This window comes from Mobula birostris, chromosome 2 (assembly GCF_030028105.1).
Source record: "Mobula birostris isolate sMobBir1 chromosome 2, sMobBir1.hap1, whole genome shotgun sequence".
NCBI classification, from domain to species: domain Eukaryota; kingdom Metazoa; phylum Chordata; class Chondrichthyes; order Myliobatiformes; family Myliobatidae; genus Mobula; species Mobula birostris.
In genome coordinates, this window is record NC_092371.1 from 115075715 (window position 1) to 115093899 (window position 18185).

General features: G+C 40.4%; 1 protein-coding gene across 3 annotated transcripts in view; it reads right to left on the reverse strand.

The window, feature by feature from the left end:
- rev3l (REV3 like, DNA directed polymerase zeta catalytic subunit) overlaps window positions 1-18185 on the reverse strand; it is a 219401-nt gene that overhangs the window by 81293 nt on the left and 119923 nt on the right. For all 3 annotated transcript variants that reach the window (XM_072246606.1, XM_072246620.1, XM_072246613.1), the window contains exon 12: window positions 16627-16760. In XM_072246606.1, the coding sequence (XP_072102707.1) occupies window positions 16627-16760 (134 nt within the window). The remainder of the gene's footprint in view (window positions 1-16626; window positions 16761-18185) is intronic.

Genomic DNA, 18185 nt, shown 5'->3' on the forward strand with positions numbered 1-18185 from the left:
TTTTCTCTTCTCTTCTCCTATTTGCCTATCACATCCCCCCAGTGCCGTTCCCACTTCACTTTTGCCTGTGGTCCACCACTCTTCTCCTATCAACACTGCCCTTCTTCAGCCCTTTACCTTTTCCACCCATCACCTCCCAGTTTCTCACTTCATTCCCCCCCACCCCCCAGGCTTCATCTATCACCTTCTAAGCTTGTACTCCTTCCCCTCACCCCACTTTCTACCCACTTCCTTTCCAGTCCTGACAAACATAGAAAACATAGAAAATAGGTGCAGGAGTAGGCCATTCGGCCCTTCGAGCCTGCACCACCATTTATTATGATCATAGCTGATCATCCAACTCAGAACCCTGCACCAGCCTTCCCTCCATACCCCCTGATCCCCATAGCCACAAGGGCCATATCTAACTCCCTCTTAAATATAGAGAATGAACTGGCCTCAACTGTTTCCTGTGGCAGAGAATTCCACAGATTCACCACTCTCTGTGTGAAGAAGTTTTTCCTAATCTCGGTCCTAAAAGGCTTCCCCCTTATCCTCAAACTGTGACCCCTCATTCTGGACTTCCCCAACATCAGGAACAATCTTCCTGCATCTAGCCTGTCCAATCCCTTTAGGATTTTATATGTTTCAATCAGATTCCCCCTCAATCTTCTAAATTCCAACGAGTACAAGCCTAGTTCATCCAGTCTTTCTTCATATGAAAGTCCTGCCATCCCAGGAATCAATCTGGTGAACCTTCTTTCAACCTTCTCCTCTATGGCAAGGATGTCTTTCCTCAGATTAGGGGACCAAAACTGCACACAATACTCCAGGTGTGATCTCACCAAGGCCTTGTACAACTACAGTAGTACCTCCCTGTTCCTGTACTCGAATCCTCTCGCTATAAATGCCAGCATACCATTCGCCTTTTTCACCGCCTGCTGTACCTGCATGCCCACTTTCAATGACTGGTGTATAATGACACCCAGGTCTCGTTGCACCTCCCCTTTTCCTAATCGGCCACCATTCAGATAATAATCTGTTTTCCTATTTTTGCCACCAAAGTGGATAACTTCACATTTATCCACATTAAATTGCATCTGCCATGAATTTGCCCACTCACCCAACCTATCCAAGTCACCCTGCATCCTCTTAGCATCCTCCTCACAGCTAACACTGCCGCCCAGCTTCGTGTCATCCGCAAACTCGGAGATGCTGCATTTAATTCCCTCATCCAAGATATTAATATATATTGTAAACAACTGGGGTTCCAGCACTGAGCCTTGCTGTACCCCACTAGTCACTGCCTGCCATTCTGAAAAGGTCCCGTTTATTCCCACTCTTTGCTTCCTGTCTGCTAACCAATTCTCTATCCACTTCAATACCTTACCCCCAATACAGTGTGCTTTAAGTTTGCACACTAATCTCCTGTGTGGAACCTTGTCAAAAGCCTTCTGAAAATCCAAATATACCACATCCACTGGTTCTCCCCTATCCACTCTACTAGTTACATCCTCAAAAAATTCTGAGAGATTCCTCAGACGTGATTTTCCTTTCACAAATCCATGCTGACTTTGTCCAATCATTTCACTGCTTTCCAAATGTGCTGTTATCACATCTTTGATAACTGACTCCAGCAGTTTCCCCACCACCGACGTTAGGCTAACCGGTCTATAATTCCCCGGTTTCTCTCTCCCTCCTTTTTTAAAAAGTGGGGTTACATTAGCCACCCTCCAATCCTCAGGAACTAGTCCAGAATCTAACGAGTTTTGAAAAATTATCACTAATGCATCCACTATTTCTTGGGCTACTTCCTTAAGCACTCTGGGATGCAGACCGTCCAGCCCTGGGGATTTATCTGCCTTTAATCCCTTCAATTTACCTAACACCACTTCCCTACTAACATGTATTTCGCTCAGTTCCTCCATCTCACTGGACCCTCTGTCCCCTACTATTTCTGGAAAATTATTTACGTTCTCCTTAGTGAAGACAGAACCAAAGTAATTATTCAATTGGTCTGCCATGTCCTTGCTCCCCATAATCAATTCACCTGTTTCTGTCTGTAGGGGACCTACATTTGTCTTTACCAGTCTTTTCCTTTTTACATACCTATAAAAGCTTTTACAGTCAGTTTTTATGTTCCCTGCCAATTTTCTCTCATAATCTTTTTTCCCCTTCCTAATTAAGCCCTTTGTCCTCCTCTGCTGAACTCTGAATTTCTCCCAGTCCTCAGGTGAGCCACTTTTTCTGGCTAATTTGTATGCTTCTTCTTTGGAATTGATACTATCCCTAATTTCTCATCAGCCACGGGTGCACTACCTTCCTTGATTTATTCTTTTGCCAAACTGGGATGAACAATTGTTGTAGTTCATCCATGCAATCTTTAAATGCTTGCCATTGCATATCCACCGTCAATCCTTTGTGCCATTTGCCAGTCTATCTTAGCTAATTCACATCTCATACCTTCAAAGTTACCCCTCTTTAAGTTCAGAACCTTTGTTTCTGAATTAACTATGTCACTCTCCATCTTAATGAAGAATTCCACCATAGTATGGTCACTCTTACCCAAAGGGGCCTCTCACGACAAGATTGCTAATTAACCCTTCCTCATTGCTCAAAACCCAGTCTAGAATAGCCTGCTCTCTAGTTGGTTCCTGGACATGTTGGTTCAAAAAACCATCCCGCATACATTCCAAGAAATCCTCTTCCTCAGCACCTTTACCAATTTGGTTCACCCAATCTACATGTAGATTGAAGTCACCCATTATAACTGCTGTTCCTTTATTGCACACATTTCTAATTTCCTGTTTAATACCATCCCTGACCTCACTACTACTGTTAGGTGGCTTGTACACAAATCCCACCAGCGTTTTCTGCCCCTTAGTGTTATGCAGCTCTATCCATATCGATTCCACATCTTCCCGGCTTATATCCTTCCTTTCTATTGCATTAATCTCCTCTTTAACCAGCAACGCCACCCCACCTCCTTTTCTTTCATGTCTATCCCTCCTGAATATTGAATATCCCTGAACGTTGAGCTCCCATCCTTGGTCACCCTGGAGCCATGTCTCTGTGATCCCAACTATATCATAATCATTAATAACAATCTGCATTTTCAATTCATCCACCTTGTTACGAATGCTCCTGGCATTGACACACAAAACCTTCAGGCGCTCTTTTACAACTCTCTTAGCCCTTATACAATTATGTTGAAAAGTGGCCCTTTTTGATGCTTGCCCTGGATTTGTCAGCCTGCCACTTTTACTTTTCTCCTTACTACTTTTTGCTTCTACCCTCACTTTACACCCCTCTGTCTCTCTGCACTGGATCCCATCCCCCTGTTGTGAACTAACCTCCTCTCGTCTAGCCTCTTTAATTTGATTCCCACCCCCCAACCATTCTAGTTTAAAGTCACCTCAGTAGCCCTCGCTAATCTCCCTGCCAGGATATTGGTCCCCCTAGGATTCAAGTGTAACCCGCCCTTTTTGTACAGGTCACGCCTGCGCCAAGAGAGGTCCCAATGATCCAAAAGCTTGATGAGGGGCCTTGGTGCAAAACGTCAACTGTTTATTCCTTTTCTCACTTGCTGAAGTCTCCTAACGTGTTATTAATGTATAGGACAATTTTTAGGTAAGCAGACTCAACTGATTTGCACTACAAAGACAGTTGACACAAACAAGGAGAGGGTTGATTAACGAGGACAGTATGGTATTCCAGCAGTCAGCACTGCTCCACACATTTGAGGTTGATACTGACTTTGGGTACAGTCTGTGTGGATTAACATTCTCTCCACCACTGCACAGGTTTCTACCAAGTACAGATTTGTTGCACAAGCTAAAGATATGCCGATGTGTAAATCAGCGACTGAAAATGACCCCTCAGTGTAGTCAAGTGTCAAGAAAGTATCAAAAGGCATTTGAGAGGCATGTGAAAGAAACTGCTGCATGGTACAGGTTAACATGGAGGTGGAATGGGACTGCTCTCCTGAGAGTTTGCATAGATCCAATGGCCATCTCCCAATTGATTATTATCAAGGAAGGTTCACCATAATCTCTCCATAGCAAGTGTACAAGATGATGAGCGGCATTCATCGTGTGGATAGTCAGAGGCTTTTTCCCAGGGCTGAAATGGGTAACACGAGAGGGCACAGTTTTAAGGTGCTTGGAAGTAGGTACAGAAGAGATGTCAGGGGTAAGTTTTTTTTTAAAAACGCAGAGAGAGGTGAGTGTGTGAAATGGGGTGCCAGCGATGGTGGTGGAGGCGGATACAATAGGGTCTTTTAAGAGACTCTTGGACAGGTACATGGAGCTTAGAAAAATAGAGGGCTATGGGCAACCATAGGTAATTTCTAAAGTACGTATGTGTTTGGCACAGCATTGTGGGCCGAAGGGCCTGTATTGTGCTGTAGGTTTTCTACGTTTCTATAACTGGGAATAAACAATCCAAAATGGCAACAGCTTAATGTCATATACAAAAGTTATGAACATTTATAAAATTTGATGATTGTTGTTTGACTACAAGGCCTGAATTGTGAAAGTGCTCCAAGCCCTTTAGAGCAGTTGTTCAATAAAAATCTAAATACAAACTTAGAGCTCTTGATATTTGCCAGAAGATATAAAATCAATGGAAGTTTGCTTTATGTTTGCAATTCTGTCTGTCATAACACAATGAAGGTGTTCAAGAATACAGAAAGCTTTATCAGTTTAATTATCTTTGCTCATTACAATGGTACAAAGTCACCAAGATAAAAGGCAAACCTGTATGTAATATGTAACTTAAAGAACAGATATATATCCGTCGGCAATCTGGTTCAGCTAGATGTTATATTCAAGGGAAATTCACTGAGTATTTCAGGTTTTATCTCCAAGAACATGACTTACAAATCAATGAACTAATAACAGAAGAAATGGGAGACTGGGGACAAAGAACTGGCTTGTGGTTTTTCATTTAATTTGGTTAAAAATGGGTATTTTAAGTACCATATAATTAGTGCAACCCATGGGTCTCAGAGTTCTTGGGTGAATAAATAAAAGTGGGAATGGTTTAGTGAAAACGTTTCTACAAAGGAAGTTGCGCAAAGTTTTAAGTTACATTAACCCATCCAGCAAATATTTTAAATATATAGTGATTACTACACAGTTGACAGCACATAAGATTATTGGCTCAGATTTTGCTGAGTTAATCCCAGCAGAGCTGCTGGTATTAATAATCATGACTTTGGAAATTCCTCCTCTTCTCAGACAGTCCCTCAGAGTTAAGGATGTCTTGCTTTCATTCCAATTCTGAATACAGGAAAACACCTGTGTTTGAAGTTTTTTTTTTAAAAAAAGTGTGGAATTTTTATACACACTACCACATTAAGGGATGAAGTCACAGAATCAAAAAGAACCATAATCCACAAACAGGCTCGTTCAGTTCTTCCCATTCATACCAACTTTAATGCCTATTTGCACTAATCCCATTTACCTGCTTTAGGCCCGTATCCTTCTACATTCTTCCTATCCAAGTATCTGTTCAATTACCACAGAAGTTCTAATTACATCTTACATTTTTACCTCCTCTAGCAGCTCATTCTAGATGATCAACACCTTCTGTGTCAAAAATTTGCTCTTCAAAATCTCCTTCAAGTTACTTTCCACTCACCTTAACTATGTACAAAAGTTAAAGAATCCACAGCATTGGGATAAAGCCACTTCCTCCTACATGCCAGGAGAATAAACTCAGCCTACCCAATCTTTCCTTATAATTACAGCCCTTGGTCCAATGACAGCAGTCCAAGATGTTTGGAGACCAGGCTCTGCTGCACCTGCTTAGCACATACAGCCTCAGTAACTCAATTTCCTTTCAGGTCTACACTATTTTCAGATTGCTCCAATAGAATCACAAACAGAAACAAAGTTTCTAAATGCATAAATTACTCTGCAGCAAAGTCTCCAGCTCTAAGACTCAAGTTGATGTATAATTCCCTTGGGTATTTCAAAATACTTAATGAACTATAAATTCTAGCATTTCAGATTCTGAGCTTAATTATTTAGTACTCTTAAAAATGTATAAAGATTTAATCAAAGATTATGCTGTGCAGCGCCTTCCCTGCCTGATCTGATAAGAGATTTCCTTAATGTGAATGGATGCTCATCTAATTTGATGGATCATGGTTGTTAGATGCCAGCAATCTGAGGCCTAGTGGCAGGGTGGTGAAAAACAACAAGGTTAAAATATAATCTGTAAGAATTTTATTAGTAGCTATCTTTGAGGTCAATACTAAATGCCAATGCTTCCCTCAAATTTGATGCCAACTCAATTCAAGAATCCAACAATAGGTATCACGAAACTCCATGCAAGGTTGAATATCCATTGTTGAAACCTTACACCATGAATAAATTTGTTACTGGACACTTACTACATTGCTTAGCTTTAGGATCACTATATGTACTGGAAAATGTTAGCACTTCTGTGCAGAAATGTCGAATCCCCAAGCTAATGTCACTAGGTTCAATATTCACATGTGAATACAAAAGTGCCGAAGTTGCTACCTGAAATTTGATGAGGTTTTACTAACTACTGAAATGTTGAAAGCTACTGGCACATTAAACAGTTGATTAAGCCTTTTTCACTTGTCACTGATGGACCATGTCCCAAATGTTTATTATTTGACAGCATTACTGATCTGAAATAAAACTACCGGGTTGTTATGAAACTCACTTTATTCATTGTTCGAGGGAGGAAATGTGTTTAGTCAAGAGGTGTGCCTCTACTACTGTCAACGCTGCTGATTCTTAATTGTCTCTTTAGTACAGACACCGGGGATGCAGGATAAACAGCAGCTTCAGCAATGATATCCAAAATAAATAAAATCCCCTCTGGGAAAGGCAGGGATCAACCAAACATGCTCTAACAATATTTAAGAATTGAATACCAGAATTGCTAAGGCACCAAAGGTTATGGATCAACTGTCAGTAAATAGGATAATATAGATCCGGGGTTCTCTAACTTTATAATGCCATGGACCAATACCATTAAGAAAGGGAGCTGTGGCATAAAAAGGTAGGGAACCCAAGGGGAACCATGGGATCCTCTTTGATAATTGGCACTTGATGAACAGGGTAGGCCTAAGGGCCTGTTTCTGTACTGCAAGACTAACTTCCAATAAAATGCCCCAGTCTTACTGCCTCCTTTCTTTGCACAAATGATACTTGTCAACATCTACTTCTGCCAACATATCTCCAAGTCAAGCTGATCAATGGAAGGACAGAGTAAGACAGTAAAAGCTGTTGAGGAAGTAAAAATTCTAAATAGTCCAGACCCAATGTCTCAGTGTGTGCATATATTATTTTTTTTTACAATGCCTGGTTAAAAACAAACATGTCATGTGTTACTTCACAGAGAGATAAAGTATCTCCCAAGTTGGGGTGGGAGAAATTTTATTCCATCAAGGCAATGGTTTGGAAGGGAAAACTGCCTTTAAGTAACTCGGTGACATAGCAAGATCCTGCAAGAATGGAAAACGACATTGTAGTTTGCTGCGTACACGTACAATTCCTGTAGAACACAGTTACTGTTAACAATTTTCACACATGCTGCTAGAAACTTAACTCCTACATGTGACCTCCATACTTTAAACCATAATCTCAGTTATCTGGAGCAGGAAATAAAAAACCTACAAATGCTAGATCTCTAATACAAAGTAAAAATTGCTGGAAGCACTTGGCATAGGGAGTTGGGGGCGGGGGGAGGTGTTAGAGAAAGAAAGTTGACAATTCAAGTCATGGACACCTCAACAGGCTGGAGAAGTGTGAAAACAATAAGTAAATAAAGGCAACACACATCAAAGTTGCTGGTGAACGCAGCAGGCCAGGCAGCATCTCTAGGAAGAGGTGCAGTCAACGTTTCAGGCCGAGACCCTTCGTCAGGACTAACTGAAGGAAGAGTGAGTAAGGGATTTGAAAGTTGGAGGGGGAGGGGGAGAAAGGCAATGTCTGTGACAAATTGCAAAGATTGCCAAGATAATAGTTCTTTAAAAGCTGGTAGAAGAGACAGAAAATAAACATACTGAGGTAGAAAGATACAGCTAAGTCTGTGGAAATTAACTAAGTCCCAAGGTCTGCAATGTAGCAATGTGGAGTTTTGAGTTTATGTTGGATATCACGGAAGGAAAGTACAAGGCCGAAGACAGAGGTTAGAAGGGATATGGAATACAGAACTAAAATTACAGACAATTGGAAACTCAGAATCACCTTTAGAAATTGTAGAGGAAATGGGAAGGATTTACAGCAGCTTTTAAATATTATTGGCAACAGCAGCCTCTGGCAAAGTCCCAGAAGACTGCAAGGCTGCTAATGTTCCATTGTTCAAGAACAGTAGCAAGGGAAGGCCAGAAAACTAGATTGGTGCTGAAGGGTTTTGGCCCGAAATGTCGACTGTAATCTTTTCCTAGATGCTGCCTGGCCTGCTAAGTTCCTCCAGCATTTTGTGTGTGTTGCTTGGATTTCCAGCATCTGTAGATTTTCTCTTGTTTGTACAGGTTCGTGAGCCTGAGTTCAGTTGTAGGGAAGGTATTGGAGGGAATTCTGAGGGACAAGATCTACTGCTTGTCACTTGCAGAGTCAAATCCTGATCAGGTACAGTCAGCATGGCTTTGTGCACCTTTTGGAATTTTTTTTCCGAGAAGGTAACTTAAAGACAAGGCAAAAGATGTCCATATGGCCTTTGAATAGGTCCCACATGGAAAGTTAGGTTGTACGAGATTCAGGGGAGCTCATGTGAAAGTTGTGGTAAGGCAAGTTAAAGACAACATCTAGGTGAGGATGACTGAGGCAAACTGTTGTCAAACCCAAACAAGGGAGAACTTTGAAGTGAGACTGCTGGAGCCAATCTTGCCCATTGCAGACAGGTAAGTGAGAATGACTGCGGCAGTATGTAATCAACCCAGAAGAACAGAGCTTTCCTTTATACAGCAAGGCGTGTTGGAGACAGTCAAGATAAGAATAATGGAAGGATGTGAAATAAACCCAACAACTAACAGACAATCATTTTACCAGGAATTCAGCCCCAGTAGCTCATCAGTCCTCAATCCTAAACTGCTCACATTTGAGCCAAGGACTGAGTGCGAGTTCTCCATCAGGTAGGAGGTACAGAAGCTTGAAGGCACACACTCAGCGATTCAGGAACAGCTTCTTCCACTCTGCCATCCAATTCCTAAATGGACACTACCTCACTTTTTTAATATATAGTTTCTGTTTTTGCATGATTTTTAATCTAGTCAATATAAGTATATGGTAATTTATTTATTTTTCTTCTTCTATATTATGCATTGCATTGAACTGCTGCTGCTAAGTTATCAAATTTCACGACACATGCTGGTGATAATAAACCTGATTTGAATTCTGCTGCTGAAATGCAAATTTCCTCCTGTGTGGCATAGTCAAGGTAAACCAATCCCTTAGTCGCCGACACAGGAAAGCTGCAGCATCAAAAAAAAAAGGTTGTCGTGGCCCAGGCTGTGCCCTGGAAAATTTGGCAAGTGTGTGCTTTTTAAAAAAAGGGAAATCCAAAATGTATGTGAGTGCGTGTGTGCATGCGCGTTTATGTGCCCTGATTGTGTGTGCATGAATGGTAGCATAAAGGTCCCCTGTCCCAGACCTCTAAAGATTTTCTGCAGTGTGTATGTTTGTACATTACGGACCAGAAAACATTAAGTATATTCTATGGGTAGAATATACATTTGTGAGTGTCTGGAGATGTTATTAAAGGAAAATGTGAGAAGACTGTTGGGTGGCCTGTGCTTGTTCATTGTTGATGTGAAATGGTTGGAAATCCTGTAAAAAGCAGAGAAAGTGAGCAAAAGTTAAGAAGGAGAAGACATAGAAAGAACAGGCAAGAGATAATATTGTCTGCTTCAATATGTGTAGAGAAACCATTGGCACCAGTTTGAGGAAGGTAGATGTTGTACGCCTACTTTCCCCAGGCATGGGTTCAACAAAGCCAACACCAAGTGATGCCTTGAGTACATCAGCCAGTGCCCTACCAAAGGCTGCGGTTCCCAATAGCTCTACAGGGGATGGTGCAGAGGGGATTAGTGAAAAGTTGATTTAAACGTACCTTGAACTGATCTACTAGGAGCTCTAAGGAAATGTTTCCAGTAGACTGACAAAAAATCTACAGTGTTGTACAAAGACAATGACATTACTGAATATATAGAACGCATGCGTAAATGCTTTCAAAGGTATCCCAGATTAACTCTAGTAGCGGGGATGCCCGTCTTAATAAATGTTATTGTAAAAAAGTTGCATCCGAGGTTAAAAGAAAAACATATACTGTTACTTGTGCAAGATGAAACAGTTAATCAAAATTGAGAATGTTTTACAATATTGCCAAAAGTAATTACAACATCAAAAGATTAAAACTGTTAAGGAGATTGAGGACAATACTTCAGACAATTCCTGGGCTGCTCCACAAAAGCCTCTGGGCAATATTGTACGTTGCTTTAAAAGTATTATGATAACTGCCCTATACAGTTTGAATGTTATTTCAATTCTCACTTATACTTAAGCGAATTGACAGTGATCAAATTTTGACTAATTGTAACCAGATTAATTTATGCTTATAATTTTACTGTCAACTTTGGGCTTAACATTACTGGCTTTATACACATATGATCCACTTGTGACTGGTAACGTTTGCTCTGAACTGCATAGTTGTTTAGGTAATATCATTCTAAATGCACGGGTTTTACACTTCTTCGATCGAACCAACATGGAAATGGGACGGTGGACACTGTAGGGGTAAACATGGGGATGTCCATGAGAGGGAAATCTTTTTGTTTGCAGACAGCCTGACACAGGCCTCAAAGATGCCCTTGGGCCTCCACCACCAGCACCCTAGACTATGCAGTTTAAACAATCTGATGGCAATCTGTACTCAAGATTTGTATGATTTCAATTCTATCCATGTGTAATTTTTTGACAACTTTTCCTTCTGATCTGATACTAAAAAAACTTACAGAAAATGTTAGTGGATGTGCAGTAAACACACGTCATATAATAGGTGAGGTGGCACAGCTATCTTCTCTCCTGTTCAACTCAAACAGCTGAATCTTTTTGCCTTAACGAAAGCCTGCACCCTTGCAGCTGGTGCATTGAATTTTGTTATGCTTTTGGAGTCGCACATGACAATGGTCAATTATGGAAACTACATGGGTTTCTCACCTCTTCGGAACTCTGATAAAGCATGGTGAACTATGAACCTTTTCCTGCTTTTCAATTACTTATTACAATTGTTTATAAATTATGTAGCACATACTAATGGGAAGAATGAAAAACCTAGGGGGAACAAACAGCTGACTCCTTTGCAACTGCATTTCTTTATGGCCATGTAGCACCTCAGTAGGATTAAGTTGCCAATAACTTCCAAGTGTTTTTGATGAACCAGTAAAATTACAGTGTGATGTGCCAGAGGCTGAAAGGACTTTATGGACAAAAGCACACTATGTGCAAAACTATAAAGAATGATGGGTATAATCAAAAATGAGATATTCTTGACCAGAGCAAGAAAAGTAGCAGCAACCATATGATTTGCCAGAGACATAATCTTGAAAGACACTGCTGGTACCTGTCACTGCTGAACCCACCCTTTGGAGGTTATTTGTGCATCTCCAGTTGGACTTTACACAGTTACCTAAATGTATGGGTTGTGATTATGCACCTGTTATTGCATTGCTATCTCCACGGGTAGAAACTTATCAAACTCAGAAATTTTGCTGTAACTGTTGCTAAATTTTATTGAGAGAATTTATTCCCAGGTGTGAGATCCCTGAGAAAATCTCAAGTGATAACAGCCCTCACTTTAAGGATAAAGTTCCATAGGAACTAACAAAAGCCTTACAGTGTAAACATAATTTCATTTGCCCTTATCATTGTCAATCTTACAGGGCAGCTAAGCTAAATTGCACAATGAGACCAAGCTAAAGTAGCCTGAGGCGCTTCCACTGGCCCTCATGACAATGTGCCATATTCTAAACTGCATAACAGGCCAACCTCCACATGAAAGTGTTTTTGGATGTCCCACACGCTTGCCAGTCACCCTTCCCTTTTTAAAAAAAACAGATGGACATCCATACTATGAGTGAAAGAATATTGCATTATTGTATAGTAGTAACACAAGATCTTAGAGGTTTCCATCAGCAGGTACTTGAAGCGCAGAAGATCGCGATGGCTGCAGAGTGTCAGACCTACCAGCCAGGAGACTGAGTCCTGGTAAGTGGCTAACGTTGAAAGAATTGCCTGGAGCCCACTGCAAAAATCCATGCTAAGTGTTGCTGACCGCATACACTGCTTTAAAGGTCAAAGGAAAGCCGATGTGGCTTTACACATTAACCCAGCTGCCGGATGAGGGAACAAGTAGCCAGAAGAACCTTGATGATAAGGTCTGATAGATTTAACCCTTGATCTTTAATATTTGTCACCTCGAGTAATCACAATGCGCAAGTTTTAGGTAATTTAGGCATCTATCTTCCACCTAAATGCAAAAGTACCTCACTAGTACCCTTAACACTTTTCTTCACCTTAGTTATGAATATGCTTCGCGTACTATCCACTCAGGTTGTTGCATGTGCTCTAGAGAGGGCAGAGACATTCTGAATGTGGATTGCCAATGTGGCCTATAGCCCTGAATCATAGTGAGTTTGAATCTGTGTTTTACACTGATAACAAAATTAGAACTGTGAACAGAACTACGTCCTATTATGTGGGGCTGCTATTGAAGGACAATGAAGACCGAGTGTTTCTGGATTGTAGTGTTCCTGTTCTGGGAACCTGCCAGATTGGCCTCAGCACTGCTGGGGAAACTGGCTACTAACACAACCTCAGCACTACATGACACAAGCCAGGCCATCAATGTCATTACTGCTGAAATGCTGACAATGGGCACTGTGGTCCTTCAAAATCAACTAGTGCTAGGCTTTCTTTTGGCTAAGGGAGGTGGTACTTGTACCATTATTAACCAGGACTGTTGTATTTACATCCCTAATATTAAAAGCCAACTGTCATGGAGTTTCAGAAACTCTGCACTACTGAAATTCAGTAAGATTGTGATATCCTCTGGAAGGAGTGTGGGAGTCATGGCAATGCAAGGATTAAAGACAGCATACAGGTGAGGATGACTATGGCAGTGTATAGTCAAACCCAGACAAGGGAGACCTTTGAAGTGAGACAGCCAGAGCCAACCTTGCCCACTGCAGGTAGGTGAGAATTACTGTGGCCGTGTGTAATCAACCTGGAAGAACATTGCTTCCTTTTACACCAGAGTGCCAGAGACAGATGAGATGGGAATAATGGAAGGATGTGACATACACCCAACAACTAAGGGACAATTGCTTTACTAACTTCAAAATACCAGTTAGCAGTTTCTATTGACTTTTAGCTACATTGTTCATGGAAAATGATCCTGCAAGTAAGGAATTCAAACATATACAATTTATCACATGGTTAATATTCATAACTGATAAACCAATTCTGTATAAAAATAGCAGTTTTCTCTACAGTGTAGATGACAGGGGCCATGCTGTTCTCCTTGTGTACAATTAAAATAAAAATCTGTTTGAGTTGTAAGAGTGTGTGTGTTCTGGGCCCAGTTATTTTATTTATTTCTATTATCAGCACCAGCGCTACCAAGGTGGATTCGGATTGGCTCAGTAGTAGTGCTGACAAGCCATCGGTATATTTTAATCTGTTCAAATGCTTTGCCATCACTTTACCGACAAATGGATTAATCCTCTCCTAGTTAGAATAATTGTACATAGATGTGCGTGTCTCACGTGGCTGTGGCCAGTTCTTGGATTAGTAACAAATCACACTCCCTTTATACAAGGCTCTTTGAGTTCAGATTTCAACCAAAAGCACAAGAGTAAACTCAATAGCAACTTCATCGAAGTGTCAACTTTGCTGTAGCCCACCCACTTCAAAGTTCATTAAGCGTTCAGAGATACTTTGAAATTAATGAGGATTTCTGAGGTGTAACATTCTGTGCCACTTATTTAGATACTATGAAACACATAAAAACATTTACTGTTTCTTAAAGATATTTTTGATCCCAGATTTAAATGACTGATTACCAGAGCTATCTATACTCAGTGGCCACTTTATTAGGTACCTCCTGAACCTAATAAATGGCCGCTGAGTTTATGCTTGTTGTCTTCTGCTGCTGTAGCCCACCCAATTCAAAGTTCAGCACATCACTTTCTAACACGTGATTATTTGAGTTACTGTCACCTTCCTGTCAGCTTGAACCAGTCTGGCCATTCTTCTCTGACCTCTCATTAACAAGACGTTCTGGCCCACAGGATTGCTGCTCACTGGATGCTTAATAGACTCGAGACTAGTGCATGAAAATCCCAGGAGATCAGTAGTTTCTAAACCACTTAATCCAGCCCATCTGGCACCAACAATAATTCCACTATCCTTTTCATTCTGATATTCGGTCTAAATGACAACTGAACCTTTTGACCACATCTGCATGCTTTTATGCATTGAGTAGCTGCTGCATTATTGGCTGATTAGATATTTGCACTAACGAGGTGTACAGATGTACCAAAAGTGGCCACTGAGTGTATACTGAGAATTATTAGAATTTGTTAAAGTGGCTGTGCCATGTACAGTGAACAACATTTAAACAATAGTTGGACAGGTTTAGAGGGGTATGGGCCAAATGCAGACAAGTTGATCCAGCGTAAATGTGTGTTTTGGTTGGCACGGACATTTTGTGCTGTGTTTCTCTAAGACAGGAAGCAGAAGGTGAGGGTTGAAGGACAACTCTCAACTGGAGGCCTGTGACTACTGGGATGCTCTAAGGGTCAGTGTTGGGACCTCTGGTATTATGTAAATGATTTGGATATGATTAGCAAGTTGCTGATAACACTAAATTATGGGTCTTGCTGATAGTGATGCAGGTTACAACGTATTACAAAGAGATCCTGATCAGTTAGGGAAATTGCCTAGGAATGCCAAATAGATTTCAACTTGGACAAATGTGAGGTGATGCATCTTGGACAGTCAAACCAGGACCTATACAGTGAATGGCAGAGTCCTAAATGAGTGCTGTGGAACAGAGTAACCTGGAGGTACAAGTGCATAATTTGCTGAAAGCAACTGCCCAAGGTTTGTTGGCAGGTTGGAGAAGAAGGCGTTAAGCACACTGGCCTTCATCAGTAAAGGCATCAAGTTTAGGAGTAGAGAGGTTAAGCTGCATTTATATTAGTCATCAGTGAGATGCAGTTGGAATATTGTGTACACCTCTGGTTACCCTATGATAGGAACGATATTGTCCAGCCATCATAGTGAAACAGGTTACAAAGAAATACAAAGAGATCTTGGTCAGTTAGGGCTGAGGAATGGCAAATGGATTTGTCATGAAGAGATTTACAAGGACCTTGCCTGGACCAGAGGGCCCAAGTTATATGGAGAGGTTGATCTTTATTTCCTGGGGTGCAGAAGTTTATAAAATTATGAGGGGTATAGATAAGGTGGATAATCAGTTTTGCCCCCAGGGTTGGGAAATCCAAAACTACATGGGCTTAAATACAAGGGAGAGAGATTTAAGAGAGACCTGAGATGCAACTTCTTTATAACAGAAGACAGATCATCCAGAATGGGCTGCCAGAAGAAATGATAGAGTTGATACAATTGCAATATTTAAGAGGGATTTGGATAGATACTTGGAAGAGAGCGTCTTGGAGGGTTAAAGACCAAATGCGGGCAACTGAAACACAGGAACAGAGAAAATGCTGTGGTCAGCATGAATGAGATGGGCTGAAGAGCCTATTTCCATGCTGTATTACTTCATGAATATAGTACAACATTAAAAGATAGCCCTGAAGTTTGGGTGATGGCTATAACGCACTAACCTGATATGTCTGAAACTAGAACTAACCCAACTAGCTTTAAGAAAAAAATAATATATGTATGTGTGTGTGTGTATATATATATATATATATATATATATATATATATATACACACACACACACACATACACACACACCCACCCACAATGTGCTGTTTAAAACAATCTGATTATAGAGGTACTGCAATGGTAAGAAAGTTCAGTACAAAAACACTGCCCAAGATGTGTTTTTTTTTAAAACATAAAAAGATGGAAAATAAATTAGTCCAATAGAGAGGTAACACAAAAAAGTGCAGAAATCATTGAAGGTAATGATAAACAGCTGTCTCAATCCTGTCAAGGATCTATGGTACTAAATCGTAGAAGGCGACACTGGGAACTCTGCATTTGAAGGTGTTGTCAGAGGTCAGCAATTTAACTTAATTTTTAAAACAAGCTGCTGTAAATATTAAAAATTAGCCCTTTAACCAATAACCTAAACTTCAAATTTGTAGAGGGTAGTAAATTAAGTGGGTATTGCAAATAAGCAGTGAGAGCAAGTCCCAAGTTGGTAGTTATGTGTGAAGAAAGATAACCAAAAATGTATGCAGTTGGAGTTTTTAATATCAAAGAAGGTGATGCCCCCAGCCCAATGAATGAATAGCTAGAAGATTAATTCAACTTAATGTCAAGTAAAACAAACTAGCTGCTTGCCTTGTAGCCAATTTAGTTCTTCAGTATTCAAGGTTACAGCACAACCAATAAAGTTACTTACCAGTGTTCTCATCAGCAGCCCCATCAAGCTGAGGAATAGAAAGATTAGCCATCATGTCCCCATTTCCTATCTGACCATCAGAGAACGCATTATCTTCCTCTGAAGAGCAGTCACTTGTATTCTTTTCTGAAAATCTGAAAGATTTTTTTTAAAGTAACTCTGCAAAAGTAATCATGCATTTCAAGTTCTTTCAATACTAACAGTATCTAACAAGATTGGAAAGCATGCTGCAGCCATAATCAAATTACTAAATACACTTAATTCCTGAGTCAATTCAGAACACATCATACTTCAAACTTAGTCTCCTTTGTTATTAGGGATTGCTAAAAGATAATTAAATTCTGTAGATTTTGGCTGTACATTTGTAACTTTTTCTTAAAAACAGGTATAGGATGGGTGAATTATTGGGCAACTTTACACCCTTCTACAAGACTAAACAGGCACAGACAAAAGGGTAGTGGTTGTGGAAGTGATTGAGTAATGGCAAGAAGGACCTATAATCCAGCTCTGGACATTTCCATGTTTATTTTCACAAAATAGGACATACAAGGCAGATATACAAGTTAGATTACAAAATGTCTGTGGAGTGGATCTTGATGCAATTTTCACTCTTGGATGTTGACGACAATGGATCTCAAGACACTCTATAACACAGCAGTCTGGATGCAGTAAAGACTATACGATTAAGGGTGGAATCAACCAAGGGAAGTCCAAAGCTGGACAACAGTTAAGTAGCAATGGAAGATGGGCTTTACTATGCACTGTGGGGAAGTACAAAGAGCAATAATTCAGTACTGTCAAAAGTAATGATATTTAATGCTATCTGTGGTGGGGGAGGATGGCAACAAGGTTTGAGATATTCAAATATATTATAGATGGCAAAGATCTACATAAGAATGTATTTAATGATGGCACAGTAGCATAATGGTTGGCTCAGTGCTTTACAGCACCGGCTATAAGATTGTGCCACTATCTGCAAGGAGCTTGAACATTCTCCTCGTGATCGAGTGGCTTTCCTCCAGGTGCTCTGGCTTCCTCCCACAATGCAAAGATGTGCAGTTAGGGATAGGAAGCTGTGGGCATGCTATGTCAGCATTGGAAGAGTGGTGACACTTGGAGGTTGCCCAGCACAATCCTTGCTAATTTGATCTGATGCAAATGATACATTTCACTGTATGTTTCAATGTACATATGACAAATAAAGCTAATTTTAAAAAAAAGTCACAATGATCCTTCAACAGGGAAGGGAATTGGAAATTATATTTCCACTGACTTGGCAGAACTTCTCCTGAGTCAAAAGCTTAATGTCACAAGTTTAAAAGGAAAGATGTTGGAAGGTCAAAAATATAGGAAGCCAGTTTATTTATTTATTCAGGGAGATCACAGTTGATTTATAAGTTAACACCATCCAAGTATCTATTGTTACCTTTGAACAGCAAGAACAAATGTCACTTATGAAATCTATGACTTTTTAGCGAGAGAAACCCTTTGCGTTAAAATAGTGTTTCTTAACATCTCATGTGGAAATTACTTCAATGTTAACATTATATCCTCGTCAC